General features: G+C 50.0%; 9 protein-coding genes across 9 annotated transcripts; 4 read left to right on the top strand and 5 right to left on the bottom strand.

Moving 5' to 3' along the window:
• Positions 1 to 1,843: 1,843 nt before the first annotated feature.
• On the bottom strand, positions 1,844 to 5,338 carry ASPBRDRAFT_554549 (cyclic nucleotide-binding domain protein). The gene is made up of 2 exons (XM_067627391.1): positions 2,573 to 5,338; positions 1,844 to 2,523 (listed from the first exon to the last, which is right to left on the bottom strand). The coding sequence occupies exons 1-2, from the start codon at positions 4,997 to 4,999 to the stop codon at positions 2,179 to 2,181; spliced, it is 2,772 nt and encodes a 923-aa protein (XP_067480052.1). The 5' UTR covers positions 5,000 to 5,338; the 3' UTR covers positions 1,844 to 2,178.
• Positions 5,339 to 7,398: 2,060 nt separating this feature from the next.
• Positions 7,399 to 8,097, bottom strand: ASPBRDRAFT_123032 (uncharacterized protein; the record flags this gene model as incomplete). Its single annotated transcript, XM_067617563.1, has 2 exons — positions 7,399 to 7,556; positions 7,635 to 8,097. The coding sequence occupies 2 exons, from the start codon at positions 8,095 to 8,097 to the stop codon at positions 7,399 to 7,401; spliced, it is 621 nt and encodes a 206-aa protein (XP_067480051.1).
• Positions 8,098 to 8,291: 194 nt separating this feature from the next.
• Positions 8,292 to 9,224, top strand: ASPBRDRAFT_151250 (uncharacterized protein). Its single transcript, XM_067619327.1, has 2 exons — positions 8,292 to 8,372; positions 8,445 to 9,224. Exons 1-2 carry the CDS (start codon positions 8,370 to 8,372, stop codon positions 8,925 to 8,927), a joined length of 486 nt encoding a protein of 161 aa, XP_067480050.1. The 5' UTR covers positions 8,292 to 8,369; the 3' UTR covers positions 8,928 to 9,224.
• Positions 9,225 to 9,929: 705 nt separating this feature from the next.
• Positions 9,930 to 13,030, top strand: ASPBRDRAFT_29715 (kinesin family protein; the record flags this gene model as incomplete). The annotated part of the gene is made up of 2 exons (XM_067622693.1): positions 9,930 to 10,120; positions 10,177 to 13,030. The coding sequence occupies 2 exons, from the start codon at positions 9,930 to 9,932 to the stop codon at positions 13,028 to 13,030; spliced, it is 3,045 nt and encodes a 1,014-aa protein (XP_067480049.1).
• An 823-nt stretch (positions 13,031 to 13,853) lies between these two features.
• ASPBRDRAFT_195463 (peptide-methionine-S-sulfoxide reductase) lies at positions 13,854 to 14,446 on the top strand (the record flags this gene model as incomplete). The annotated part of the gene is made up of 2 exons (XM_067620872.1): positions 13,854 to 14,040; positions 14,124 to 14,446. 2 exons carry the CDS (start codon positions 13,854 to 13,856, stop codon positions 14,444 to 14,446), a joined length of 510 nt encoding a protein of 169 aa, XP_067480048.1.
• A 631-nt stretch (positions 14,447 to 15,077) lies between these two features.
• Positions 15,078 to 16,420, bottom strand: ASPBRDRAFT_124420 (uncharacterized protein; the record flags this gene model as incomplete). Its single annotated transcript, XM_067617688.1, has 4 exons — positions 15,078 to 15,274; positions 15,325 to 16,117; positions 16,178 to 16,300; positions 16,352 to 16,420. 4 exons carry the CDS (start codon positions 16,418 to 16,420, stop codon positions 15,078 to 15,080), a joined length of 1,182 nt encoding a protein of 393 aa, XP_067480047.1.
• A 5,289-nt stretch (positions 16,421 to 21,709) lies between these two features.
• Positions 21,710 to 23,494, top strand: utr2 (putative cell wall glucanase (Utr2)). Its single transcript, XM_067627390.1, has 4 exons — positions 21,710 to 21,713; positions 21,815 to 22,036; positions 22,105 to 22,542; positions 22,603 to 23,494. Exons 2-4 carry the CDS (start codon positions 21,913 to 21,915, stop codon positions 23,313 to 23,315), a joined length of 1,275 nt encoding a protein of 424 aa, XP_067480046.1. The 5' UTR covers positions 21,710 to 21,713; positions 21,815 to 21,912; the 3' UTR covers positions 23,316 to 23,494.
• Positions 23,495 to 24,245: 751 nt separating this feature from the next.
• Positions 24,246 to 26,089, bottom strand: ASPBRDRAFT_195460 (alkaline phosphatase; the record flags this gene model as incomplete). Its single annotated transcript, XM_067620871.1, has 2 exons — positions 24,246 to 24,541; positions 24,598 to 26,089. The coding sequence occupies 2 exons, from the start codon at positions 26,087 to 26,089 to the stop codon at positions 24,246 to 24,248; spliced, it is 1,788 nt and encodes a 595-aa protein (XP_067480045.1).
• A 303-nt stretch (positions 26,090 to 26,392) lies between these two features.
• Positions 26,393 to 27,582, bottom strand: ASPBRDRAFT_176300 (Mth938-like domain-containing protein). The gene is made up of 2 exons (XM_067619828.1): positions 26,924 to 27,582; positions 26,393 to 26,776 (listed from the first exon to the last, which is right to left on the bottom strand). The coding sequence occupies exons 1-2, from the start codon at positions 27,435 to 27,437 to the stop codon at positions 26,580 to 26,582; spliced, it is 711 nt and encodes a 236-aa protein (XP_067480044.1). The 5' UTR covers positions 27,438 to 27,582; the 3' UTR covers positions 26,393 to 26,579.
• Positions 27,583 to 27,896: the final 314 nt, after the last annotated feature.

The following is a 27,896-nucleotide window of genomic DNA, read 5'->3' as shown; positions in this document are numbered from 1 at the left end:
TAAATTAATATGTAATCAGCCTACTACGCTGTCTCTCATTATATAATGGACTATCTTTGATTCATTCGATTGGGACACTGTAGTAGAAGCTGTCCGCCTATAGTCATAGTGTCGCCTACTCAGTCACTCTAACAGCTACACGAAGCATCACGAACGCTTGAACACCTCAAACGGCTTCGTAACCGAGATATTTCGACTGTTCAACCCAATCATGGCCTCAAAGCACCAGCAGGTACCTCCCGCTGCTGCTTCACAGCATTTCAAAAGCTCACATCCTTGCGACTCAGCTCGAATGTCACTCACTGTCTTACTACGTCCAGCTTCGAGATAGATCTTGTCAAAGCCCCGAAGCAACTTAGACCGCGATTAGAGAGTCATGCCTTGTGGGGAAGCAAGGTATAGCTGAGGCACTGTTGCGCCCGCCAACGCGCCCATATTGGTTACACTGAATTCAACGGTGATGAGGAAGGAACTTCATCGAGGTCTGGGTGTCCGCCAGGCTATACAGCTCTGCTCTTGTCCTGCATCATTCCTATGCACTAACTAGCGAACGCTTGATGGCGGAGAAAAGCGACAACTGATATAGATATATGCTTCCATTGTCAGGTCTCAGTAATTCACCTCTTCATGCTATTCTAGCTATGTCTGCTAGGGATTCTACTCTACCTAAACTAACATCCCCTCAACTACCAACATAATTACCAGCAAGTAAAATAGCAACAGCAACAGCAACAGCAACAGAATCTCAACCCATCATTCTACTACCCTACTGCCACCGCTGCATCGCAACCCTTCACAAACGAGACCTCCTCCGCCCTCCATCCACCGATACAGCTAATCTAACCCACTCGAACGCATTCCTCATGAACGTCCTAGTCAACATGGATTCAGCTAGTACCTCTCCCTTTAGATCATCGGACTCCTGAACCACAAGCAAGAATAAAGACGACATCGACGCTGCATTCTCATCGATTAAAGTCCAAGCTATCCACCAGACAATTCTGCAACCTTGTTGGTAGGTAAAATGTGCTGAGTACATTTTGGTATTCTGTTTTTGTGGATAATCATCATCATCATCATCACCAAGAGCAGCCCCCCTCACCCTCCGTAAAACACAACCAGCATCGAAAACATCATTGTCAACTATCTCGCTCACATATGCGCCAATAGAAACATTATTCACTACTGCTACTAATACTAGTAGTACACCAGGAACGAACGTACATTTCTCCACGTATAAGCATCAATGCTCTGTCCTCATACCCTCGATACCTCCTCGTACCTCCTCTCGAGCACCATTTCCTCAGCTCAGATGCTCGGCACGTACATCAAGTTTATGATTGAATTATATGAGCGCTTTGTGAATTTCCTTCGCGATAAAGATAAGCCTGCGCTGCTGATGTTCGGCATCTGGTTAGAGTCGGATGAGGGGCCTGGATCTGTGGTGGATGGATGAAAGGGCGGAGAGTGAGTGTGGTACTCTTTGGGGGATACTGCTACTTGATTCATTGGTATAGAATGCAGAAGAATGATTAGAAGAACAAAGTGTGTGTTGCTTCCCTCGAATAAGGGGCATTTCCGGCAGCAGCAACCCCCAGTAGTTGAATTCAGTTATACACTATATAAGCTCCAACATGCAAGATGAGTATTATTGAATCGAGCCCAGTGCCCTCGTACATCCTATGCTCTGTCTCTCTCTCTCTGTGTGTGTGTGTGTGCAGAGCCCAACTCCTCCCATGCCCGAATCCGTTATAACCTGGAAAACATCCTTGAATAAAAAAGAGTTAAGAAACAAAAAAAAAGCCATCCCAACCAAGAAGACATTAAATCTAAGAATCCAGCAGCCAGCCTGAGGGTAAATGCGCTCCAGATATCAGTGCAATGCAGCGAGACCCATGACGGTCATCAGTCGTGAGTCCTGGAACGTGGTCCAAGGAAGGGGAGAAAACACACAACTCCGGGGGATCCAGTACCAGGGCAGTCTAAACGAAAGTAAGAAGAAAAGGGTGACAGAGGGTAGGAAGGGGGTGAAATAGGTAAGAGAGAGTGAGTGGTAAGGTCAAGATCAAGGGAGGGGGTTCGGATGGTAGAGAGTATAGGTGTTTGTAGGTAAGGTTGGTTGCATGATCGCCTAGTGGTTGATTGGCGCGCCTGTTATGGCGCTGCAGAACTGAGATATCAGCGAAAAACTCTTCCATTCTGCGCAACGGTCTCGAAAAATATTTTCTTCCCGTATTTGCTGGGCCCGTCGGCTTCAATCCACGGGAGGAGGTTCTTGCATTGGCTGACATCGAAGGATGTCAGTTGGTTGCAGCCGTCTGCAACCGCCTCAACGCCGGCACCAGTGACCCGAACACAGCCCCGGACAGAAAGACGTTTGAGATGCAGCAGGTGCAGGCCAATGCAGCGCAGAGACGGATCTGATATGGCAGATCCGCAAAAAGACATGTTGAGGTAGGTCAGTTGCGAACATTGTAGAGCAAGTACTTCTGTAGCCGTGTCGGAAAGAGCACAACAGAACGACTGGCAATCGTTAGTCCGTCGTCACTTATACATTCTAAATCCAGCTTACCAAGTCTAGCTCCCGCAGCTGCTTTGCTGCATTTGTAAGATGCACGATAGCATTGTCAGTCAGATACGTGCAGTCCGCCAAGCACAGTTTGCGGAGATTGGTGAATCGCGCATTCCCCCAGAATTGGAAGCCTTGGTCGGTAATGGTAGTACAACGGGTGAGGTCCATCTGCTCAATCCTGGAAGCAGCATGCGATGCGATGTGGTGCATCGACCGGTCCGTAACATGCTTGCAGTAGGATAGGGTTAATTTCTTGAGTTCGGGGCAGCCGTATACGGTCCCGGCCGCCGTCTGTTTGGTAGGCTTCATGTGCGCCTTCCCTGATTTTGACTCTTCGTTTGGCTTATGCTGGCCAGGCGAGACCCAGCCTACAATTCGGGCGAGGAGCGTATCCCCCACTTTCCGACAATTGCTCAGATCAACCTCCTGTAAGCTGTTCGCCTTGCTCGCCATGTCAAGAATAGCCGATGCGGTGACATCCCAAACGCTCTTCATTTTCCAGGTGACAACGTTGGATCCACATGTTGCAACCAGTTTGCTAAACCCCTCATCCGTGATATGGAAGCAATTACTTATATCGATATACCGCGGTCTGCTACCCACAAATGGGCAAATGATCTTTACCAGTACGTCATCCGTGACACACCGGTTATAAGTACTCAGGTCCAGGTACTGAAGCAGCTCTGTTGACTTGCTGAGAATCTCTGACCAGTGCATAGAGACCGCCCGGAGGCGAAGTAAATCATGAAGCTCGAGATGCTGGAAGATGACCAACAAAATCTGGTCAGGAAGATATCCGTGGTTGTCGCGACGCGGTTCACGGAGCGTCTCCGAAGGTGTTGCGAACTCACCGGCCCCGGGGAGCGTGAGAAAGGACGAGCTAGTAGACCTAGGCTCAGATGATGGTGAAGATCTCTGGTGCTCCCCGGAAACCTCCTCCGGCGTCAATGGCGCCACGGAGCTGCGCCGACTTCGCAGCCGGACTTTGTCTAGGCCAACACTGAGGAAAGGATCCGGATCGGAAGGCCGCAACACACTTGGTTCATCGAGACCGTTGACTGTCGGAGTGCTGTCTAACTCAGTCTCGGTTAAGGTGAGAAGCGGCATGGATTGCCTGCGTCCCGCCCTCATCTTGAAGTTGTCGTCGACACTCAGCTCGCCGGTCGGTTGCCCGTCGCTTCCTGCCTCTGACATCACAACGTCGCCATCGGACGCTGCTTGAAGCCGCTCCTTGGCGGTCCTTTCCACCTGTTCGCGGACTTTCGGAGGGCACCTCTCCCAAAATTCTACCAGTACCTCCCCGCTGATCATCAGACATTCCACCGCACTGATGGATCGCACAGTGGCGGTCCGGCGTGGTGCTAGTGAGAGGCTCACCACTTCACCGAAGTATTGCCCCTGTTTCAGCCGTGCTTTCACTTCGAAACTAGGGTGCTCGATCTTATTTGGCAAAGATTGCGCATGATGGTTCGCTGTTCTTTCCGACAAGACCTCAACCTCCCCGCGGACGATAAAATAGATCTCCCGACCCTGTGAGTCCTGCTTGATAATATCGGTGAATGGCGGGTAGGAGCGCGGTTGCGCATTCAGGCCCAGGAAATGAAGGATATCTGGCGGCAGACCGGAGAAGAGTGGCAGCTCCTTGAGAAGTAAGCGGACATTTACCAGCCCGTTCGCCAGCGCACTGGAGGATCCATCAGCCAATCCAGGACTTGGGGACTTTCGCTTTTTGTTGACGGACTTCAAGCTTCTGCCGTCCTGATCTGCAAGGTTCAGGTCACCGGAGTATGTGTCCCGCAATCTCTTCGAACCTCTCCTGATCGGACTCACAAGATCAACTGATGGTACAGAGGTCTCCTTTTTCTTCTTCTCCAGGATCATCAGCCTTTCTTGGGCCTCGTCTCTGATTGCTCGTTCTACATCGGGGAACCGAGGGAGAATTTTGCGGAAGTCTTCCTTGGTTAAAACAACCAGCAAGCATCGAGTGCGGGCAATGATGGTTGCTGTCCGCGGGCGATCCATTAGTACACCTATTTCGCCGAAAAAGGCACCCGGTTCAAGCTCCGCATATATACTCTCGCCATCGCGCGAGGTGACGGAGACAGCGCCCCGAACCAGCCAGTAGATAGCCTTGGCCTCATCCCCTTCTGTCAGAATATAGTCATTGGGCGCATGAAGTTGTGGGCGCAGATGCTGGCCGACATCGACCAGGAAAGATTCGGGAGTGGATTGAAACAAGGGAAAGGAGCGTAATCGGTCCACGAGGTCCAGCGGGAGAGCTTGAATATTCGAAGAGGTCAAGGGCGACGGCCGTACGGGGCGATTGGGATTGGTGATCGAATCGAACGAATGTAACAGCGACGCGGTGTCGGAGATGGGGTGAACGGCTTTTGTTGAGCCACCACTAGCTCTGCCATGGCGCCGCATGATGGGCCGGGTGATGAGGTTTGACGAGAGGGCAATCAAGGACAGAGAACAGAATTGGAAAAGGAATTCGAGATGGCAGCATGTAGTTGTTGGCCGGTATCGAAGCGACCAATGGAGCCGATGACGTCGACGAGAAATGAGATCACGGGGAGAGGAGCTCTCAAAAAGGCATCATGGCTGACGATGGATTTGGGAACGGACAGTGCGGGGGAGGGTGGATGGGCGAGGAGGGAAGGCGGTGGTGGTTTAAATTAGCTTTGTTGGTAGCGGTAGGAGGAGGAGGAGGAGGAGGAGGAGGAGGAGGAATAGTAGTAGTAGTGGTGGTAGTTGATAGAGGTAATGATGTTGATGATGTTGAGGATGATTAGAAAGCAGCGTGATCAAGACTGAGGAAGCTGAGCTGAGCTGAGCTGGGAGAAGAAAGACAAGATGGAAAAGAGAAGAGACAGCTCGCTACTAAGCTGGCTCTAACTATGCGACAGGCACACAGTGCCAGAGGGACGGGCAAAGAGCGGGAATCCTGCAGAGCAGCAACAACAATAAACTGAATAATAATAATTCTGGAGACGGGCGGGCGAGCATGATGGGGACTTTCTTTGGGCTGTGAGCTAAGCTAGACCACCAAACTAACTAACTAACAACCAGCTAACTAACTAACCAACTAACTAACTCGGAGTGGTCAACAGTGGTTCAGTCTAGCCGGCGGACCAGAGAAAAAGAAGGTCTGCTGCTTGCTGCAACTTCCTTCGAAGCGGGGATCACCAAACGTCAAAAAACGCGCCTGTTGCTCCACCGCCGGTCCGGAAGCTCTTCTGATTGCCTCCCCAAAGTCAATGACGATTCGATCTCTCGTCAGGATGGACTCCGATCTCCTGTCCCTATTGTCACTATTTTTTGGAAACTCTAGACTTGCATAGAGTGGTGTCATTCTATAGTGGTAATCTATCTATCATCTTCGCACTAGAATCTCAGACACAATCACGACAATTCAACTGGTAACTATGCTCGATATGTCAAAAAAGGCGGGAATGTGGTCAATTCTGCTGGGTGGGGAGCATCCTCCGAAACGGAAACACCGGTCTGTAAAGACTGTAACAGTAACCCCGACTGGAAGAATGGACGGCCAGTGCTTTTTTGGCTTTTTCCCCATCTCCTACGTACTAACAATGTCGGAGTGAGATAGTTGGTCAGGTCGTGAGTGGCAGGTGAGTAGGTCCCCAACACTATATGAAATAACTACTAGACACTACCTAAAAATCAGTACCTCCAGAGGATGTACCTGCTGTCAGTGGATCCCACCCAGCATTTTAGTCTAGCGCAGGATTTTCTCTCAGGAAAAAGAGGTGTGAACTTTTAAAATTACGTAGATAGCTCGAGAAAGAATGAAGATCGCTGCCAGACTGATATTATGTAGAATTTCGAGGATTATCGCTGCCCCTGGACAAGGGTCTGAATGCGACACAATGATATAGCTACTTACTGTACCTATGTCAGAGGCTGATAGAAGTTACGACAATCCGATCATGGATCCGATCGTCTGTCCACCTGCATGGGGGGGTTTGAACAGAACCATGCATCCCAGCTCGAGTTTCTAGACGATTACGGTCCCTATTTTAGCCTCCAAGCCTTCTCGGCACTTGTCATGCCATGGTTCCCAGGTCTACGGCCTAACAGAGCCAATAACCAACTGGTGGTTAGAGGATCCGTGCGCGCACGAGGTCAGACAGCAGCAGCCAAGTTGCCGCTGCACATCATTTTTTCTTAATCAACCCGGCTGGTCAGGTGATAAGGACACGCGGAAGAGTACTGCTTTCGGATAGTTCCCAATAATAGGTATCGTTCCAGTCCCAAGGAGAGGAACGTGACTTGACTTGTTTGATAATATTCTGGTATCAACAACCCTCAACTTCATTGGAAGAAATTTGTCAAATCCGCGCTTCGTTTCCTGCCCTTCATAGATATTGCCCATGGGTGCCCAGATAACTCCTTTCCTGCCGTTACTAAGTGCGCTGTTGTTTTTTCTACAAACGGCGCATGCTGTTGTTCATGGACAGCCCGGTGGTAAGGACCCCATCGCTGTCTAGTTAGTCGGTCGGTCGGTCCGAAGTGTGTGGATTGCTAGATTTAGACAGCACTGGTCGAGCGCGGGGTTCAGGAGACCTCTGTTCGTAGAGTGGAGATTTCTAAGGATAGTGAGGCAGATGTGCGCAACTATACTTGCAACACTGGATGTTCACCATTAGAGTTTGCCTTGTTGCTTCCAGAATTAGATGGCAGACTCACCTATATTGAGCGTCGCGAGATTTCCTTGTTGCACCTGCCAAAGAACAATGACCGGACATAAAGCCGAGAAGCCTGTAGACATCAAGAGAAGAGCGTCTGTGAAAGTTACAAGGCTCTCACTCCGTCTTCGACCGACGACTTCCCAAAACGATATCGACATAAGCAGGTCGAGTCCCTTTCCAGTACTCAAGCACATCTTGCACAATTCCAAAGGCCAAACTCAACTTCAAACCAGTCTTGGCCGAACGAGCAGCCGTATAGATATCTTGTCGCGCTAGAAACCACAACAACATCATTAGCCCAAGCCCAAGCCCAGATTCTAAAAGCCAGCAGACAGAAGAAGGCACCATACCTAACACACTGTATATTCCCGACATCGACAATCCCGCCGTAACCGTCGACAGAAAATCTCTCTGATCATGCCGGGCGTAATCCACCACCTCCTCCAACAGGCAGAAACACAAAGCACCAGTACCCAATCGAACCCCCATCTTCATGCCCTGACTAGTTCCCTGCAAGAATGATTGGTAGTTCTTCGACTTATGGTATTGGTACCATCCTCGCGCCGTCTCGGGAAATCGATGGGCGTTTTCGGCTCGATACCGGTAGGATGCGGTCTTGCTGCCATGCATGTATCCGATGACCATACCGGCAGACCAAGCAGACGTGGACATGTATTGGACACGCTTTCTAAGCCTAATTCCCAGTCTGGGGGGCGCGTCTGCTTCGAAGAATCGGTCCCAGTTCCAGATCTTCCATAGGAGGCTGTCCGTGTTGGGGGGCCCGCGTAATCTATCCCACGATCTCTCCGCCATGGCGAGTTACTAGTTGTGATTGCTGCTGATAGAGACAGAATTCGTGTCGTGAATGGCTTGGATAATGCGTAGGTTGGCAGAGGATATTAGTGGCTGGTTGGTAGTGGTGGTGTCAGCTTTCCCCGGGGACATAAAATCACGGGCAGCTGGAAAACGGGAAGCACCTGAGCGGTTGGTTCGCCGACTTCCGTCCGCCTTGGTCGAAAAGCTCCGAGGTCCCGCTGAAGATCAGCTCACTGATCAATTCTTCCATACATTAATCAATCTACATCATGGTAACTACAATGTCTACGTTTTGTGTTTGAATATAGGACTTGTTAATGTGCTAATCTTCTATGTACCAACAGTCTCAACCCGACCCTCTAAGCTGGACTCTGCTATTCAAGAAGCATCAGACCACCGTGCTTCTGATGCTCCCGCCATCGGAGACGATCGCCACTGCCAAAGAAACGCTCCTCAAAGCCCTCAAGTCTCGCGAGATACAGGATATCAACGGTGACGCGGTTCCAGAAGACCCATCCCAGATTGAGTTTGGTGTTGCAGTGGATAAGAATGACTTAGAAAAGGGCTGGACAAGACTGGAGGCTGAGGTGCCAGCGTTCGATGGCGATAACGCCCCTAAACGTGGAGCTGCAAAGAAAAGTGCTGGCACTCTCACGCTGCAAGCGGCTGAGCTGAGGAATGGGCAGCCTATTGCTTTCAGGTTCCGAAAGCACAAAGTCGCCTCGGAGGAGGACCTCACTGAGGAAATGATTGACCTGGAACTTGATGATCCTGGTTGGGATGTTATTGTCCCGAGCTTTGACGATGAGGAGGAGGAGGAAGGCTAATTAAGCTCATTCCTGTCAGATCTGCTCCATGGTGTGGATTCCAGCAACGCTTTCACGGGTTGGCGCATGGTTGATACGGGGTTCATATGGCGGCGTTTTATTTTCCTTTTGATGTCAATGCCTTGGCAAGAGAATACATTGATGTGGCAATCAAGCAAATTTCATGACAGAATCTATTTGATGCTAGGGAGGACGCCTGAGTTCAAGCAAGCGGAGCTACAGTATTACTAGACATAATGTTATCTTTTGTTATGATTTCATCTGCATTGCAAAGCTATCATCATTTCAATCCACTGCAATTTATTGTCTCGATTTGGCAGCAAGCTAAGGGGATGTCTGATGGGCCATAGTTCAATGCAATGGAGGTACAACGGACAGGATGGAAATGCGGGACAAACTACAGTATACAGCCAATAACGTCCTGTCGAGTCTGTCTTATCGAAGCTCGGCATGGAGAGTAAACAAGACATAGACAGGTACCACGGAAAAAGCAATAAGTAGTGATCAATGAATCATATTCTCAGCCAATTCCAACATTGCAACAAGCAGTGGACCAATCAGGAAACACTGGTGCGTGGTGTTATGAGCTACATGTCGTGTACTAGAATGAAAGAGGCAGAGTACAAAGCAGAGTTATGAGCGATAACGTTCTAGCCACAACATATTTGGATTATCAACACGGCAGGTGGTTGCTCAGGGCAACAAGGCGGTGGAAAACAAGCGGGTGTCAACAGTCAGCCCGAAGCTGGAACTAGTCGCTCAGCGTTGCTCAACAGGGGGTTCTCTGGGGCCGACGGAAAAACAGGTCCACAGTCAACATTCTTCACGGCTGAGCTCCTCAATCCTTATCTTCTACTGTTCGTTGTTTCCCTTCAATTCGCCTTGCCGACGATACAGGGCGTCGCAACGTCCCTGGATAGCCGCCCGCCGCGTTGAATCCTCGTTCCGCGATAGCTTTCCTCTAGGGGAACGTGGCGCCTCTGCTGTCACTCACGAAACACCATGGCCGACGCTTCATCCATCACCGTTGCGGTCCGAGTCAGACCGTTTACCATCCGGGAGGCAGCACAGCTCTCCAAATGCGAAGATGGTCCGCTCTTCCTTGGTGACGGCTCCTTAGCTGGAGCACCCACACCAAAGCTCAACCAAAAGGGCCTTCGCTCTATCATCAAGGTCATTGATGACCGGTGCCTGTAAGCTCAGACGTATACCATGCTGTCTTCGTACAATCTAACTGGATTTTCAACAGCGTGTTCGACCCTCCGGAGGACAACCCTGTACAGAAGTTCTCCAAGAGTGTCGTCCCCAACGGCAAACGTGTCAAGGATCAGACCTTCGCCTTTGACCGAATTTTCGACCAGAATGCCTCGCAAGGAGAGGTATACGAATCGACGACCCGGAACCTTCTCGACAGCGTCCTCGATGGCTATAACGCAACGGTGTTTGCATACGGTGCCACGGGCTGTGGAAAGACTCACACCATCACAGGCACAGCTCAGCAACCCGGTATTATCTTCCTCACAATGCAGGAATTATTCGAACGCATCGACGAACGATCCGGAGAGAAGGCGACTGAGGTTTCCCTTTCCTACCTCGAGATTTACAACGAGACTATTCGTGATCTTCTCGTGCCCGGAGGTAGCAAAGGGGGGTTGATGCTCCGAGAGGATTCAAACAAGTCCGTGTCAGTGTCGGGACTGTCAAGCCATCACCCGCAGAATGTACAGCAGGTCATGGACATGATCATGAGGGGTAACGAATGCCGTACCATGTCCCCGACCGAGGCAAATGCCACCTCCTCGCGGTCACATGCGGTTCTACAGATCAACATTGCACAGAAAGACCGAAACGCCGATGTGAACGAGCCCCACACCATGGCGACCCTGAGTATTATCGACCTTGCGGGTAGTGAGCGAGCCAGCGCAACCAAGAACAGAGGAGAGAGACTGTTTGAAGGTGCAAACATCAACAAGTCCCTTCTTGCCCTTGGAAGCTGCATCAACGCACTCTGCGATCCTCGCAAACGGAACCACGTCCCTTATCGAAACTCCAAACTGACCCGTCTGCTGAAATTCGCGCTTGGTGGTAACTGCAAGACGGTGATGATTGTCTGTGTTAGTCCATCAAGTCAGCACTTTGACGAGACGCAAAACACCCTACGCTATGCCAACAGGGCGAAGAATATCCAAACGAAGGTCACGCGCAACGTATTTAATGTTAACCGTCACGTCAAGGACTTCCTGGTGAAGATTGATGAGCAAATGGCCTTGATTAACGAACTTAAAGCACAGCAGAAGGAATCTGAGAAGGTCGCCTTTGCCAAATTCAAGAAGCAAACGGAGAAGAAGGATGCAGTCATTCGTGAAGGATTGTCTCGCATTCGCAATGCGTACGATCATTCGTTGGCGGAGAGACAGGAAAGAACCAACCACATGGTCAAGCAGAAACAGATCAGTCGCCGGATTGGGCTGCTCTCTGCGTGGATCGGCGCTTTCGATCATGTATGTGCCAGTTGTGAAGCTGAGGATGCTCTGTCGAATCTTCGGGCTGTACGGAAGACAGCCCAAGGAATCCTTCTCGAACTGGAGAGTAGCAGACAACATTATCACCAGCGATTGGCGAAGAACTCGTGGGACCGCGGCATGACGTCCGCGGTGGAGCACGCCATTCGTCAACTCCAAGACTTCGATATCAGTGACAACGGCGATTTTGTCAATATGACTCGCGAGGCCGAGCTGCTGAGAGCCAACCATGAGCGTGAGGCCCTGGCGGCAGTCGCTGAACAGGACAAGGCGGGCGAAGCAGCCACGGCGCAATTGCTTCTCCAAGCACAGTTCGAATTGATTACTGAGATCGAAAATCTTATGCAACTCAGCGAAGAAGAAGCCATCGAGCGAGGCCAAAAGATGCTGGCGAAGATGCTCAATTCTTGTTCCAACACGGTCTCCAACATCGTGAAACCAGATGGTAGCCTTCCATCCATGCCGCCAGTGAGCCCAGTCAAGGCCAGCCCTCTCAAGCAAAAGAAGAGGCTGAGCATCGCGACTGCCGTCCCCATGGGCCGACCCCTGGCTGCACCGGTCTTGACTCCTACAGCAGCGCCGCCTTCACCACAGAAGGGATCTCCCCGACGTCGCAAGCTGAACGTCGGCAGAAAGAGCGTCAGCTTTTCACCAAAGAAACCGGCCGCGAAACCGACGAAGAGAAGTGTACGATGGAAGGACGACGAGCATGAGGGCACATTGACCGAATTTCAAAAGACACCACAGAAGACGCAAATTACCACTATCCCTGAGAACAGCCCGGAACCTCAGCTGCCCCAGCTACCCCGGACATCGCCCATTCCTCGCGGAATTCCAGTGCCCAGTCGCAACTTCAGCCCTTCTTCCGGCGGGTCACCCCCGGTGTCCGCAGTCCCGGAACCGACGCTTAATGTACAAAAGAACAACAACCGATTCAAGGCCGGGTTCTTGACGAAAAAAAACAGCAGCTCCCCGATAGCTCCTCCACCCACGACAACGCTTCCCCTGACCGACAGCGAAAAGTCACCCCTACGCGACATCGAGGGCAGCAGCTTCCTGAACCGGGCGTCCGTCGAGCGCCCCTCTAGGATTGCGGTCCGGACCTCGAGTGGCAGCTACTCGGGCAGCCCAGCATCCGACAAGAGCAGCTGGAAGGCAAGCAAGGACGATGCCATCAAGATTACCACTGCCATGAGACGGATTTCTGGGGGATCGTTCCAAGTGGGCAGCTCCGCCAATGCCCTACGCATCCACCGGCGACGAAGCCCGACATCCGCCACTTATGGAAGCTCTCCCACTGAGAACAACACGATGAACACTATGAATACCATGTTCACGGCCTCTCAGGCCCGGCGAATGGGCAAAGGCGAGAAAGAAATTGAAAGCAAGCACGGGGTGTTGGGCCCTCGCACCCTGCCTATCATGAAGAACACGAATCGACGCACTACCTTTGGAGGTGACATCCGGCCCCGGGACATCAGCCTAAGCAGCAGAGATGCTATCCGGCTCAGTGCGATGGCGACGCCTAAATTGGAGAAGCCCGCGGCGAGTTTCTCCAATGGCGGATTCGCCCTGCGGTAACTGCAGTGTTCCGCCATTCCCTTTGTTTTACTTGTTGGGGTCTCGGTAATACGGACGGTGTTCAGGAAAGGATACCACATGCTTTGATTTCTGGTGAAGCAGACGTCGCGATCTGGAATCAGAACTGCTCATCTGGTGTGTACGGGATTGATGTGCTTGATATGAACTTGGAAAGATTCATAAACTCGTTTACTCCTTTCTTTTTATTTTCATGTTGATGGTATATCTTATTCAAGAGGCATATATTAGTTTCGGGGCGTGTACCATAGCAGGATGAACTTTTCTCGAACTCTTTCTCATACCTTTCTCCATACTTGTAAGCACTAACCTACCTAAGCTGTCCATAGCTTCTAGCTTCAATCTAGAAGCCTTTCCTGATGTCATGCACGGAATGACGCCACCGCCCGCCCACATGACAAATCCACTTCTACTTGCTCTAGTTAATTAATTAGCAGTTCACTAGTCATACAAAACTACTATAATCCCCTTCTAGTCTCTTATCTCACTCTTAGAATAGTCAGTCACTCGTATCTTACCCAAGCACATACATTCATCCATCCATCCATACACACAAACTACATAGAATTGCACAAAGCGGAACCTATACCCTCCCCCGCTCTCCCGCGGGAACTTCCCCCCTCCAAAACCTCGGTGGAGCTCTTCTCCGAAAAGAAAAAAAAAATAAAAAAGGTCCATGGCCTTCGCGACATCAACATTAACATCAACACTCTTCACACGCAGCTTATTCCGCCCCTTTACCATTGCAACCAACTACGCATCTTCCTTATCCCTAGTACCCGCCACCACCACAACCCGCACCATCATGAGCTCCTCTACCACTACCACCCCGCAAACCGCCACCGTCGCCGCCGGCTGCTTCTGGGGCGTGGAACACCTCTTCCGCAAACACTTCGGTAACGGCAAGGGCCTCCTCGACGCCAAGGTTGGATACAGTGGTGGTCATAGTGCCTCGCCTTCGTATCGGGCTGTTTGTACGGGGGATACTGGCCGTATGTTGCCCCCCTTATCCCACTTACAATACAATATTCCCCTCAATGATATACTCATGATACTAATGATGGGAGGATGATAGACGCCGAAGCCCTCCAAATGACCTACGACCCCAGCATCGTGAGCTACCGGTCCCTTTTGGAATTCTTCTACCGCATGCACGACGCCACGACGCTCAACCGCCAGGGACCCGATGTCGGCACGCAATACCGCAGTGTGATCTTCACGCATAACGACGAGCAGGAGAAGATCGCCAAGGATGTGACCGAGAAGGTCGCGAAGGAGTGGTTCAAGCAGCCGGTTTCGACGGTCGTGGTGCCCGCGGGTCAGTGGTGGGATGCGGAGGAGTATCATCAGTTGTATCTGAATAAGAATCCCGAGGGTTATGAGTGTCCTGCTCAGTAGGTTTTCCCTTTTCTCGTTTTCCCTTTAGTTCTTGGTTCTTGGTTTTTGGCTTTCACTTTGGGAGCGTTGCTAATGTGGTTGTTTGTTTAGCTTTGTGAGGTCGTTTCCTCCGCTTTCGGAGTAGATTGGCTGTTGGATTGAGGTATGAGTGGGTTGGGAGACTGGTGTGGATGTATAGTGTATAGTTGAATTGCATTACTTCATTACTTGTTTACTGCTAGTTACTGTTAGTTTACTGCTTAGTTCATGGGTTACGACATTTTCAAGTACTATCTACGTCTCCTTCTCTGTATGACTGAACATGCTCGGTTCTCTCATTAACTTCATGCTGAGTAGTAAACCTTTGCAAAAGCAACTCCATCCTAGAATCCGTGACATTTCCATAAATGAACAGAGCCCCTTATTCTGGTCCGTGACCGGCACGGACCGACTCAGGCACACCCTCCCAGTACTATCTCCAGTGTATGGAGATGGGGGTCGGGTTTCTCGCATTTCCAACTTGCAGATGGCCGGCTTCATCCGGACTACATGACATGGTGCCCTTCACCTTCCTCACTCAACAACTACTAATGATGCAATGGATATGGTATCCTTTGCTTGGCATGTGCCATCTGCAGGCAAGACGCCTGAGTTAACGCAGGGTCCGTTTGATAAAGTTCCTGGCCATGCCAGGGCGGTTGGTCTCGCGAACCAGCACCAATTCCTTCTCGCACGGGTCCGAGGAGTAAGTCACCGAAACGCCACTGTAGACGTTTCGGCCATTCTTCCAATCCTCAAAGACTTCGAGCACACGACGGGCAACGACAGTGCTCGTAAACACAGCAGTCGCTGTAGTTCAATTTAGCATTGCTTCAGTGGTGGCGAGAGTAGGCTCTTACCGTTGCCAGAATTGAACACCCAGAGGAAATCAATGTTTCCCGGTCCAGCCAAGGCGCGAATGTCCTGCTTCCATTTATCTGGAGACATGCCTTCAGCAAAAAGTCTCTTCCTCGCAAATGAGAGGCGGCGACGTTCCCGGATGGGTTGGTTCATCCGACGATGGTCTTCATTCCAGTCAATAATTTCCGCCAGCTCGACGCGATAGCCCTCTCCAAGACGTCCATAGCCCAGCATGCGCTCCATATCCTGATTAGAGTTCAAGAAGGCAAGCGCCTGGGCCGCGTGCTGGAAGGTCACCTTGGTCCTTCCATTAGTCTCCACGCGGATGTCCTGCAAGGGCCCTTCGTGGATGCGGGTGGTGATATACTGGATAAAATCCCGAGTGATCTTCCCATAGACGCGAATGACTCCTGCTTTAGCTTCAGGGATGTCGGGAGAGACAGATGCAGGGAGCGTGACTCCGGCATTTCCTGGCTCGCGTTCTTCAGTGTCATCGTCACTGCTCTGGCTTGGCTTGGACACGGAGCCCAAAGCCAGAGACATAGGTGACATGCACTGCACCTCGTCTGGGGCATGGCTACGACCAGTCGAGATCGAGCCTGCGACCTGGGCCCAGCTTCCACTATGTAGATGACGTCCTTCGGGCACCTTTCTGGCCGAACGACATCCTGCATCCACATAGCCATTGTTCTCCTTCTCAGTATCACTCAAGAAAGCTGAGCCAATTGGCTTCTGGATATCATTGTGGGAGGAGAGCTGGTTGTTTGCAGGTTCCTGATTGGCACTCTCCTGCTGTGGTTGTCAGTACTTGTAACTTTGTATTGTCGATATACTCGAAGTGTCCATGCTTACCTCGGGGGCAAGAGCATACTCCTCCGGAGAAATGTGCTCGACTCCCTCAGAGAACTTGTTCACGATCATAATGCTGAGCTTTCCGATCTCGTTGGCGATCTGGTGCTGTCCATGCTCACGAAACTACATTTTTTAGCTCGCGTTGTTTGACAAGTGGTGGTTCTAATAACCTACATGGCACGAGATCAGGTTTAGGTGACCAAGGGCCTCAGCCATGGCACCATCGATAGAATAAGGCCTCATCTTTGACGATGGGCGAGAGTTGAGGTTTGACGGTAAGTTCCTGCTAAGTACTCGAGATGATAAGATGCGTAGCCGTAGAGAAGGAAACAAACGAAAGAGATGGTCTGATGCGCCTTGGTGGGATCCTAATGTCTGAGGAGGATATGATAAAGAGGGTGGAAAGGGAGAGAAGTCAGAAGAGATGAAAAGAACACTCTCTATTCACTCTGAGCTGGAGACGGAGTGAAGGAGGGAGCAAACCAAGCAAATCATGCTCGGAGGTTCTGATGGCAGTTACGGACTGGTAGTCAGCAACGGAGTTTCCTGAGACATCAAAGGCTATTTAACATCATTCTGAGCTGCTTAGACTTTGCACTTTGGTTAAGAGAATATCCCAAATCTCGGGAACTGCCTTGACAGTTTCGGTGAGTCCAATGATAACTGATCAGTGAGGGGCAAGCTGAGAGCTTACTGTCAGGGTAAAGACAGAGTCTCGGGGACATCAGCTTCTGCCGGTGAGAATATCTTTTATATTTCTGTTTTCGTCGAGGCAGACCAACAACTAATTCTGTCGGAACAAGCCGGCCATTCCTCTGAGGGAAAGGCTGACTCTGGCAGCTACAGGTTTTCTGAAGAGCTACAAACAAAGAGCTTTACGACTAACACCCTATCGAGCAGAGTAATTTCTAGGTTTCGATAAACATAATTGCCTCGGCCATGGTTTAATTAATTTTTACTTACATAGTCATAGAATGCCCAACTCATACTACCCAGTAGTGTTGCCCCCGCATGAAGTTTTACATCCGACAGTTGCACTTTTAATACTGACAACTTCTACAACGACCATGACATTGTATACTTTATAGCTGCCTGAATTGGTTACTTTATATTGGCTGGGGACAGAGTGGACACTTTGGTCTGCGCGCGATTAAGCGCCTACAAACATGTACGCAGCACACCACGATACTTGATGCCTTCACAAACGAGTAGTTGCAGACTGAAAAGACAAGCATGTATGTTATCGACACACTTACCCTTCGGTTCTTAATACTTTACTCTCTTACTAGATCTCTGTGTACTTTGACAGCCTGGGATCCGGATATTTTATTCTCATGTAAATTCCCATCACAACGTCCAATCAACATTTGACAGCACAGCGAACGAACTCAGAAACGATTGCACCTCAATTGCCCAGTTGGCAGCATCCGCCATAAACCATTAGTGGTCGAGACATGAAAATCCTCACATAATGCTGTCATTGTAGAGAAGGGACACGATGATGTCATCTTGGCACCATAGAAAGTGAATACTAACATATCCCAGGGCTGTAGAGAACGTTTCCATTGAGAATATCATACTGGTGAGTGGTATATCACGTAAAAAGCGATGAACTCAACTATATTGCGGTGCATTGGCGCTCATGACACCACTGTCTGGTCTTTAGCCAGAGGTTATCACTGATGGACTGGAAATCGATGATACATTGTAGATAGGCTAGGATTAACTCCTGTCTGTTTTGGAGGAAGAGGAAATATGTTCACCCATTTACTACAGCATAGTCGCTGTTCATATCTTCTATAGTGAATCGCAAGACACCTCTATGAACAAGTAGATTGTGCAGGCACCAACTAATAGAATCCAACAGCTGTCATTTATTTAAGCATTAATCACAGGAAAATCAAGAGTAAAAGATCCTCAGCCTCCCAAAACCAGACACCTTCCACACCTAGAAACAACAAAAAACAGACTCATCACATGCCATTCATAAATCCGGGGTTCACAAACAAAACAATTGCAATTATTCTCGGTTGATCATCCTCATGCAGCCAATCGCGCCACATCAGCCCCGACCGGTATTCTGATAACATCAATCACAACTGCCCGTCTCTGGATCATATCAAGATTGAGACATGTCATGTCATTTTCCCTGATATTTAGGTTTCTTATATGTATGTTGCTCCATTTATCTTAGCATACAACCTATTCATTTCATGAATGCATTGAAGCCACACTCGCTCTCCCCTTGCATACTCATCCAATGGTCATCCGCAATGAGTGATGTAAGCTTAGCATTTACTTACTCGCAGTAAGTAAAGAAGTATGTATACGTTAGATCGATACCTAAATAATCTGGGGTCTGATCGTTATGCTGTTGCCATTTTTTTGTGCTTATGTGTTTGTGTTGTGGTCGTTGCTGACTGGGGATTATTGGACGGGGGAATGTTGATCATGCAGGTACGTAGTAACTAGTTAGTACCTGATCTTCATATGTGCGGAAGCTTATCATCATTGTTTACTTCGTACTGTTTAGTTATACTTTGTAGGGATCCAGCATAAGCTCTAGGTAACTAACACACACTAGTGCAGTTCTGAAAGGTATTCAGGGACAGGAACAGCTGCCTGACAATCGTGTGTGCTCCGAGCTTTCGTAGATTTGAAATTAGAGCTGGGGCAGGCTTGCAGCAGCGATTTTAAAGTTCGCTGGGAGGAAACCAAGCAAGTTACCCCTGCATTGGAGGGAAAGGTTCTGCAAATAGGAAAGAAACTTCTGGGGAATAAAGTTCAGTAGATGCGGTGTGTGATTTGGATTTCCAATGAGGGATGGGGGGATATGCCAATCCTCCCGCTTCAAATTTAGGACCTAGACTACTGCTAGTGATTTATTCAGGAGGTTGCAGGCTTGCAGCAGATAAGACGATGAGATAGTTTAGTATCTGGCTTATGATAACGACTACTTTCGTAGATATTGGCCGAATAATGAATTAATTTATGAACTAATATAATAAAAAATCAAATACATCATATGTTTGAAAATAGCAAGTATTGACGGTTTCAGATGTGTTAGTGGTGGATTTGATTAGCTACTCGGGTCTCGGTTTTAGATTGATGACTGACACATATGGTGTCATTGTGGATAAACGGCGTGATGGAGCCCACGAACTGGGGGGAAGCAGGCATGACATTGTATTCAGAAGTCAGATGGGATTGAAATCATTTTTTTCCCATTGTAATCCGGCAACCGGCAACCGCAGACCTATTGTTTGCTTTTTCATCCGACAGCGCTTTCATCATGCAAACATGTTGTTGGCGAGCAGCCACATTCCATGGCTGTTTTGTGGCAAAAGTCATCCCCGGCTAAAAATATCACCACCTTCCGGTTGCTTTGTTTTATTCATTATTCGATTTTATTATATTTTCTCTTTATTTACAGTGCCAGTACTCCGTACTGTGTATCATTCCCTTTTCAGATATCTGCTCATAACTTCATGCCAATGCTTGGCCCCCTGACAGAACAGACGATCCACGAGCTACCTACTTACTTAGCGATTTATCTATGAGCCACGGGAGACTGTCGTGTGCCGCACCAAGATTCCTGATCTGTTGAATCTCACTCCGATTCGGGCAGGTCCATAGAAATCCAAGGCGATGAGATAATCCGGCATGTACGCGCAGCCAACGTGAGGATGCCGCCCCGTTGGTGTAACAACCAGCCCTGCTTCAAAGGACGATTGCGGTAATTCATTGTCGGTCAAGCGACCTTTTTATTTCCCCCGTATTGGACATACTGTGTAAGTGATGTATGTATCATATGTACGTATGTAAGTATGTATGATGTTGATTATTTATGGTCATCACCTAACTAACTAGGCAGACAGATAAAATTGACCGTTCGCGACTAGGTGGATTTTCATGTCTTGGTTTTATGTCTTATCTGGCGTGCGGAATGACCGGCTGTCAAGTCAAACCAGTTATTTTTTACTTCCTCGACTCTCGTAAACTACTAACTAGTCCGGTCGTTAGTAGATGGGACTTTTCCGTTTGCTGATTTGATTCCGAGATCAAGGCCCATTTGGTTTAAGACATTGTGGGTGGCCGAGTGAGCACCAACCGGGGTTTAGTTATTTGTTGTGGATTTATGTAGTCATACTAGGGGGGGGGGAAGAACCACATGGAGGGGGAACACTTGGGCTAACTATGTAGATACCTGCCTAGTAGGCTTTGCGGGATATTTGGTTGCCCACGAAGATTTTAAGCGAGCACGAGATTTGGTTAGTAGTTAGCACCTTGGGTCTGGGGAAGATAGAAGGAGGGGGGAGGGAGAAAAGGGGAGAGTTTTTAGTTTTATGTGGATGAGCGCACTACCCTTCATGATCAACCCCATAGGTTTCCCTGTTATTTTCTCACTGTCAGGGACAGACAGGGCAAGCGCTAGACGAGTAACTCACTAGTTTCTAGCTCGGGGTGCTTAGTGGCCCAAAGCAGCGGCCTGTCGATAAGGAAGAGAAAGCAGAAAGCAGAAATCTACGGAGGAATTAACTTTGGGCCGAGTGGGGCCAGGGCCTGCATAGGGACTAGTTCAACTTGGATATGGGTAGGGGTCCTGGGGCAGATCAGGGATTCGTCCATTGAAAGCTTCCCAAACCAGAAAGAACGACGGATCCTGCATGGAAAGTTCTCCCGTACCGTGATGGTAAATACCGCTCTTATTTTACCTTTTCGCAATGGTCGGTCCGAGGCCCTTATCAGGCAGGTTTGGGAGGAAAAGGTGACCTGAGATACCAACTGATCATCGGGCCAACAACATGCCAGATGAGCGCAGTAGACATCTGGTTCAGCTGTGCCATCACGAGCTACTCGGATAGCTAATCTAAACAAAGGGATGGTAGATAAAAAAACCCCCGGGATGTCTCTCTGTCTGCGTAAAAAGGAAGGGAGGGAAAGACAACGTTCTCGAAAGGTTCTCGTGCTGCTGCTGGAACCGAATACGCCGTATGAGGCCGTGCATTACCAGAAAGGTGAAATTACCTGACGGGTTGGCTACGAGTCCCACCGGAACCGCATTCGCATTGAACCGTTCCTTCCACAAGAAAGTGAAGAGCGCCGACTTTCTAGGCAAGTACTAGAGCTATATAGTATATGACTTCTCCTTTTCCTCCTCCCCATTCGGGTGACTTCCTTCCTCATTGTACTCGTGGCACAATCCCGGGCTCGTTCTATCGTTACTCTACATCTCTTCCCGGTCGTCTTCTTTTTCTTCTTCTTCCTCTACTCTCCTCCACTCGTTCTCCTGCCCAGTACTTCCCCCCTCATCCTTCTTCTATTTCCATCTCTTCCGGCGGCAATACGGCGATAAGGATACTTCCCTCCCGGACTTCCCGCGGTCCCTCATTCACTGGCGCAACTTGTGATTGGATTCCACTTGCTTAGCTCTTTGGGTTTCCCATCATTCAATTTTATCGCCGTCTTTATATAGAAACCGGTATCTTTATTCTTCACTGCGGTAAAAACAAGAAAAGACCAGGACTGCAATTTGGTATGTCTAGCTTTCTTTTGCCACTCAGGCACAGCCAGCATTAGAGCCAGTGAATACTGCGCTTAAATCGCTATTAATAAACTAACGTTTTCCCTCTTCAGTGTTGCCTGCACGTCTCCAGACCAATCTCGCAGCATCTAGCTAGACAGGCATCTACTTCCTAGCTCTCAGATCCTTGCAGTGAACCTTGTCCGCCACAATGGTGCGGTACACTTCATCCATTCTCTTGGCCTCGTTAGCCGCCACTTCCGTCTGGGCTGCCTCGTCCCCTCCTACATGCAGTACCAGCTCTCAGTGCCCCGAAGAGTATCCTTGCTGCTCTCGTGCGTTGGTCCTTTATCTAATCTAGCCCTATGTGGTATCACCTCATCCCCGCTAATACTTGTTTTAGAATATGGACAGTGCGGTACTGGTGCTTACTGCTTGGGTGGTTGTGACCCTATCTCGTCATACTCTCTAGACTCTTGCGTCGGTGAACCCGTGTGTCAGAGCAAGACCTACAAGTGGGACTCTCTTGATAGTGCCGCGCTCAACACCAAATACCTCGGAAATGCTTCCGAATATGACTGGGTCTACAGCGGCTACCCCAAGTTGGACGATGGCAATCTTCTCCTCACTATGCCCAAGAACACCGTTGGTACGCTCTTTGCGAACAACCACTATGTCTGGTACGGCAAGATCTCTGGCAAGGTCAAGAGTAGCCGTGGTGCCGGTGTCGTCACAGCTTTTATTCTGCTTTCGGACGTCAAGGATGAGATCGATTTTGAGTTCATAGGTGCGGATCTGGCGAATGTCCAGACCAACTATTACTGGCAGGGTGTTCTGAACTGTAAGCCTCCCACCGAACCGAATGCAATTCTAGAACCCGCTGCTAACAGACCTGGTACAGATAACAATGGCGATAAGGAGGCTGTCAATGGAAGTGATACATTCGATGACTGGCATGACTACGAGATCGACTGGAAGGAAGATGCGATTACCTGGTCGGTGGATGGCCAAGTCAAGCGGACTCTCACCAAGGAATCGACCTGGAACGAAACTGCTAAGCGCTATCAATACCCCCAGTCCCCATCCAGAATGCAGCTCTCCCTGTGGCCCGCCGGCCAAGCCAGCAACGCGCCAGGAACCATTGAGTGGGCCGGTGGTGAAATCGATTGGGACAGCCAGGACATCAAGGACAAGGGCTACTACTATGCCACGTTTGGCGAGATCACCGTTCAGTGCTACGACGCCCCAAATGGCACTGTTTCGAATGGTAACAAGTCTTACATGTTCACCAACAAGGACGGGCTCCAGCAATCGGTTCAGATCACCAACAATGATACCGTTCTTGCATCTTTTGGCGCCACCGGTCTCGACATGGATCTAGGTGCCAACGACTCCACCAACAGTACCGGAACTAATGGCACGGTCCCCGAGAACCAGGGAGGATCCGGAAGCGTACCGAGCAGCAGCACCGCTAGTGGCAGCTCGAGTACCTCTTCGGGATTCAGCCAGGGCAGCAGCACCGACACCAGTGGCGCTCCCTCCCAGAATGAGCGAGTCATGAGAGGCTCGTTCTTTGCTGCCTTGGTGGCAGTTGTCGTTCTGGTCGCTCTCTAAGGAGATTCGACAAGCAACCATCTTCTTCACTTCTTGGATATTCTTATTCACATAGCTCGATTCTCGGTGCATGCCCTTCCTTTACGACTTGTGCTATCATTCTTAATCTTTTTGACTGTTCTATACCTGGCGCTCTGAACGCCCGTCATTGATCGGATCTTGTACCTTTTTATGTTGTTTTGCCCCCATTGGATGTCTTTATGGTTCTGATGACTGCGCCTGGGTGGTTGCGTTCTTACTCTGTCATGAACATGACTTGAATACACATACTAATTCCCCTTCTCCGCTGGGTAAACAGGTACCCGGTAGTTGGATGTTTTTATTTTCTCTTTTCACTGTCTGGTGTTTGCATGGTAGATGTTTCAATACCAATGGGTTTCCAGTTGGTCAACAGGACAAGCAAATACCGAGATAGGACTAATGTACATCATCACTCTTCCATTTTACCAGACTGATACCCAAGAAGGACATGATCAAGTTGCTACATACAAGTACGTACATGGCAGATTGCAATTTCTGCAAGTCAGTACACATACGTCCCGGTAGTTGAAAAAGACGGAACACAGTGGACTCTCCTCAACCACCAACTCTAACATCTCTCTACTACTTTCGCTTCCTCATCCTGAGCAACCCATCACCCACCCACCAAACTCACTAGTTAATCAAATAATGATCTATACGTGTATTATGTATTATACGAAGTTTGCTATCGTGGGCCGAACTTGCTATGATAAAGGACAGGAAAAGGCATTCTGATGTTTCGTATGAACTGATCGAGTGGTTAACGCCAGACACCCACACCCAAAGTATTATGCAACATGGTTGATTCAGATCATCATTTGTCAAACGTTGTATAAATGGCAAGATGGATAAATCATGATTTCAACGGTTTAAACGTGACAGAAATAGGCGTGACTAGTGTATCTGGCTTCAGTGGCTCTCGCCACAGGTGCAGCCTCGCTCGGAGAGTCCGCGCTTGCGGAACTCGCCGTGGTACGTGTCCAGGCCTTCGGTTCGGACATCCTCGCCTAGAGGGTCACCGAGCCAGCTAAAGGGGCTATCTTCGGAAGACATGGTCCAGTAGTCGGATGAGAGGAGCTTCTTGGTCGTGCTCTCGAGGTCCAAGTCTAGGAAGTCAGCCAGGAAGGAGCCGACTTCGGTGTTCTCGTGGTTGCCCGCCAGGGGGAACGCGAGTTTGCCAGAAGCGTAGATGTTGACATCGACGCCTGCTTTGAGGTTAGTTCGTGATCCAAAAGGAGTTAATTGGATGGTGGTATCATACCGGAATGTCCGTGGGTTGCCCACCCAATCTGAGCCCTGCGGCTGACAATATCCGCAAAAACGGCTTGGGGCTCATATGGGTAGTTGGGGTCGAGAACGGCATTTACCTCCTCGTCCGTGGCATCAGTGATGCCAAGGTCGTTCTCAATGAGGCTGCGGACAAACTTGTACTGTTTCTTTTCGTTCGTTTCTGTGGCGAGGTAGTTGTTTAGCTTCTTGTTGACGTACTCCGAAGAGTGACTGGCATTGGCGAGGACACCGGGAAGCCATTTGTAGTCGGGATATTCAGGCTGTAGCTGACGTGCGACTGACAAGCCTCCAGTCTCATGGTCGGAGGTGCTCACGACCACTCCCGGAGTCGAGTCCTGCTCTAGGAACTCCAGCACGGCAGCAAAAGCCTTGTCATATGCTAAGACTTCATTGACTTGTGCAGCTGGGTCGTTTCCATGGCCAGCATGGTCGATACGCGATCCTTCAATCATGAGGAAGAAACCCTGCTCACTGTCGGCGGTGGCTTGACTGAGAATCGTCAAGGCGGTACGGGCCATCTCCTCAAGAGAGGGGTACACGTCATTCTGGGTGCGGCGGTCGATCTCAAAAGGGATGTCTTTCTCCGCAAAGAGCCCCAACAGTGGCAACTTGCCTTCAGTTCCTCCATTCAGAGAGTCGAACCCGGCTCGATCATCCATGTAATGGTATCCACCCTCCTTCGCAAGCTCAACAAGGTCGCGATCATCACCCCGACAGCTTCCATCGGTCGAGTTGGGTAGGAAGTGACACCGGCCTCCACCCATGAGAAGATCAACCACCCGGCCCAGCGGGTGCTCCCCAATTTCTTGTTCCGCAATCCGGTCCTCGTACTGTCGGAGATTCACATGTGAAGCAAAGCATGCCGGAGTCGCATCGGTGATACGAGTCGTCACTACCAGCCCCGTCTTGTAACCAGCCAAGGAGGCAGCTTCGAGAACGGTACCACAAGGCGAGTGGTCAGGAAGCACGGATATGGCGCCGTTGTAGCTCTTATGACCACACGAGAATGCCGTCGCACCAGCCGCGGAATCCGTCACAAGGCTGGAGCTCGATCGAGTGCGAGAGGTACCGACAAAATGCTTGTCCAGGACGAGGACCTCGTCAGCGGGGAGCCCTTGTGTTAGTTGTTTGTAGCTCCTGGTCATGGATAGACTCGCGGGGCCCATGCCGTCGGACACCATAAAGATAAGGTTTCGTTTGCCAGTCGGCTTCGTCCAGGGATCTTTCGAACGATCTGGACCCCGACTAGATTCGTGTTGGTAGACGACAGAGAGAACGATGACAGCTAATGTAGCAATGAGAGCCCAGGTGAAGAGGCCGAGCTCTTTCCAGAAGCCCCATCCGCGGCGTCGGTCACGGTCGGTGCGGAGCCCGGTTAGCAGGGCGTCCTCCTCCTCGGCATTCCGGATGGAGGAATGGTCGGACGAGGGGCGCGGGGCCAAGAGAGGCTCTTCACGCGCCATATTGTTGTGAGAGGCCCTCTGAGAATGGATAGAGGAAGAATCAGATGGACAGGGAAGGATGGAACATGGAGGGAGAGATGGAGGTTGGACAGGAGGAGGTGAGCAACAGGCGGGAAGATCGTCTGGGGTTGCACTTGGTTGGCCTGAGCTAAACCCCGATTAGTTCCAGGCCGCCCTCTTGCTGTTTTGGGTATCGCGCCGCCCGGGGATCGCCGTCGACGTCACAATACATACTGACACTAGTGATGCTGTATAGCCACTACCAGTACTGCAGACACGGGAATAATATCACAGGAGAATATCGTTATCTATTATACATACAAGAGTGGATGGGACATCGTCAAAGGGGAGCTAACTCCACAAGAACAACAAACAAACACAACAGGACCTCAAGCTTCCAAACATCACAGCGAGCCACCGGGTAGCCCCATAGTATCCAGGGTCCAACAACCCCTAATATGACCGCTCAGACACCAGCTCAAAGATACCTCTACCGCCCCTTCCATCCGATTGGAATCATAGCAGCAGCAATCTCCGACACACCTCTCTCCGTAGCCAGCAAATTGAACTGTGCAGCAGCATTCCTCGTGTCCAGCACTTCCACCCGAACTCCCAAGGAATTGACATGTCTCTTAGTCTCCGGCGACAGAGGGAACACAGTTTCTCCCATGCCAATAATCAACATATCTAGAATATATTAGAAGTCACAGATTAGCCACACATACACTCCTCAAACATTCTCAAACACTACACAACCACCCCCCCCCCCCCCCCCCCCCCCCCCCCCCCCCCCGGCGTAGCCGAGAGAAGAAAAAACAAAAGCAACACACATACCCGGACGAGGCCAAACCAGATCCAAGATTCCCCACGCATGCTCCGGAACCTCAAACTGGCCTTTCTTATTGACCATACTGTTTTTACCGGCTTCAGCACCTTGCCACGGCCGCCAGGCGAAAGCTTCTCCGCCAACAAGGAACACTCCATCCCCACCGGTGATCTTGACGCCATTATCTAAATGGAACCCCGTATCAAGCGTAGCATCGATGGCGGTCGTCGGGGCGGGAATGTTTCCCAGCACGTTGAGCGCACCAAAGTCCGTCTGGGTGTCTTCCTTGGACGGTGGGCCGCGGTCTCGGCTGGAGGGCTTTGCGCTGTGAGCGCGAGGGATCATCCGGGTCGGACGGGCATCGTTGCTGTTATAGCGGTGGAATGTGAGGGACGAGGAGGTAACCCGAGCAAGAGGGGAGATAGAGCGAGATGCGAGTTGCGTGCAGATTGCGCTAGTGCTGCAGTTGGGGGAGATCGAGGTGCGCAAGGCGCGGAGTAGTTGGGGAGACGGGGGATGCATTGTTAAGAGTCGATGTTGTGTAAATCTGCAAAAGAGATCTGAATTCTTTGGAGATATTGTATATTAGCAGCAGGAATGTAGATTATATAGACCCTGCGAAGTTTCAGAAGCAAGTTGTAGCGGTTGGCATCAATTATTCGTTGTCTGAAGAATTGAAGGGCGGAGCAGCCGAGCTTTTGAAGTCGAGAATCCGGAGGTTGGCTGCCTCAGGCGTCTCAACCCCGGCTTGGCCGCAATTGGCCAATAAAACGCCCGCAAATAGTAACAGTCATCGCAGCCATGTGATGAGTTTCTTTTTACGGTTATCTATTACACTACAGGTTTAAAAGCAGATACACATAAGACCCCTGTGGAATTAAATACTAAAGGATGCTATCGATCAGTATCGTAAATGTCGTGTGTCAGATGCAACTGGTCTAATAAATTTTATTCACGGTTCCAACCATTTTGTACGTCCCT

The sequence above is a fragment of the Aspergillus brasiliensis genome, assembly GCF_001889945.1.
Source record: "Aspergillus brasiliensis CBS 101740 unplaced genomic scaffold ASPBRscaffold_5, whole genome shotgun sequence".
Classification (NCBI taxonomy): Eukaryota; Fungi; Ascomycota; class Eurotiomycetes; order Eurotiales; family Aspergillaceae; genus Aspergillus; species Aspergillus brasiliensis.
Note: the sequence above shows the minus strand (reverse complement) of the source record. Positions and strands in the feature narration are given on the sequence as shown.

Excerpts from the sequence above, each read along its gene's own strand:
- ASPBRDRAFT_176300 (XM_067619828.1), bottom strand. The coding sequence starts at position 27,437 with ATGCATCCCCCGTCTCCCCAACTACTCCGCGCCTTGCGCACCTCGATC. Across the intron at positions 26,777-26,923 it reads TCTGGTTTGGCCTCGTCCGG|ATATGTTGATTATTGGCATG; the intron begins GTATGTGTGTTG and ends AATATATTCTAG.
- ASPBRDRAFT_554549 (XM_067627391.1), bottom strand. The coding sequence starts at position 4,999 with ATGCGGCGCCATGGCAGAGCTAGTGGTGGCTCAACAAAAGCCGTTCAC. Across the intron at positions 2,524-2,572 it reads AGCTGCGGGAGCTAGACTTG|TCGTTCTGTTGTGCTCTTTC; the intron begins GTAAGCTGGATT and ends AACGATTGCCAG.
- utr2 (XM_067627390.1), top strand. The coding sequence starts at position 21,913 with ATGGTGCGGTACACTTCATCCATTCTCTTGGCCTCGTTAGCCGCCACT. Across the intron at positions 22,037-22,104 it reads AGAGTATCCTTGCTGCTCTC|AATATGGACAGTGCGGTACT; the intron begins GTGCGTTGGTCC and ends TACTTGTTTTAG. Across the intron at positions 22,543-22,602 it reads CTGGCAGGGTGTTCTGAACT|ATAACAATGGCGATAAGGAG; the intron begins GTAAGCCTCCCA and ends GACCTGGTACAG.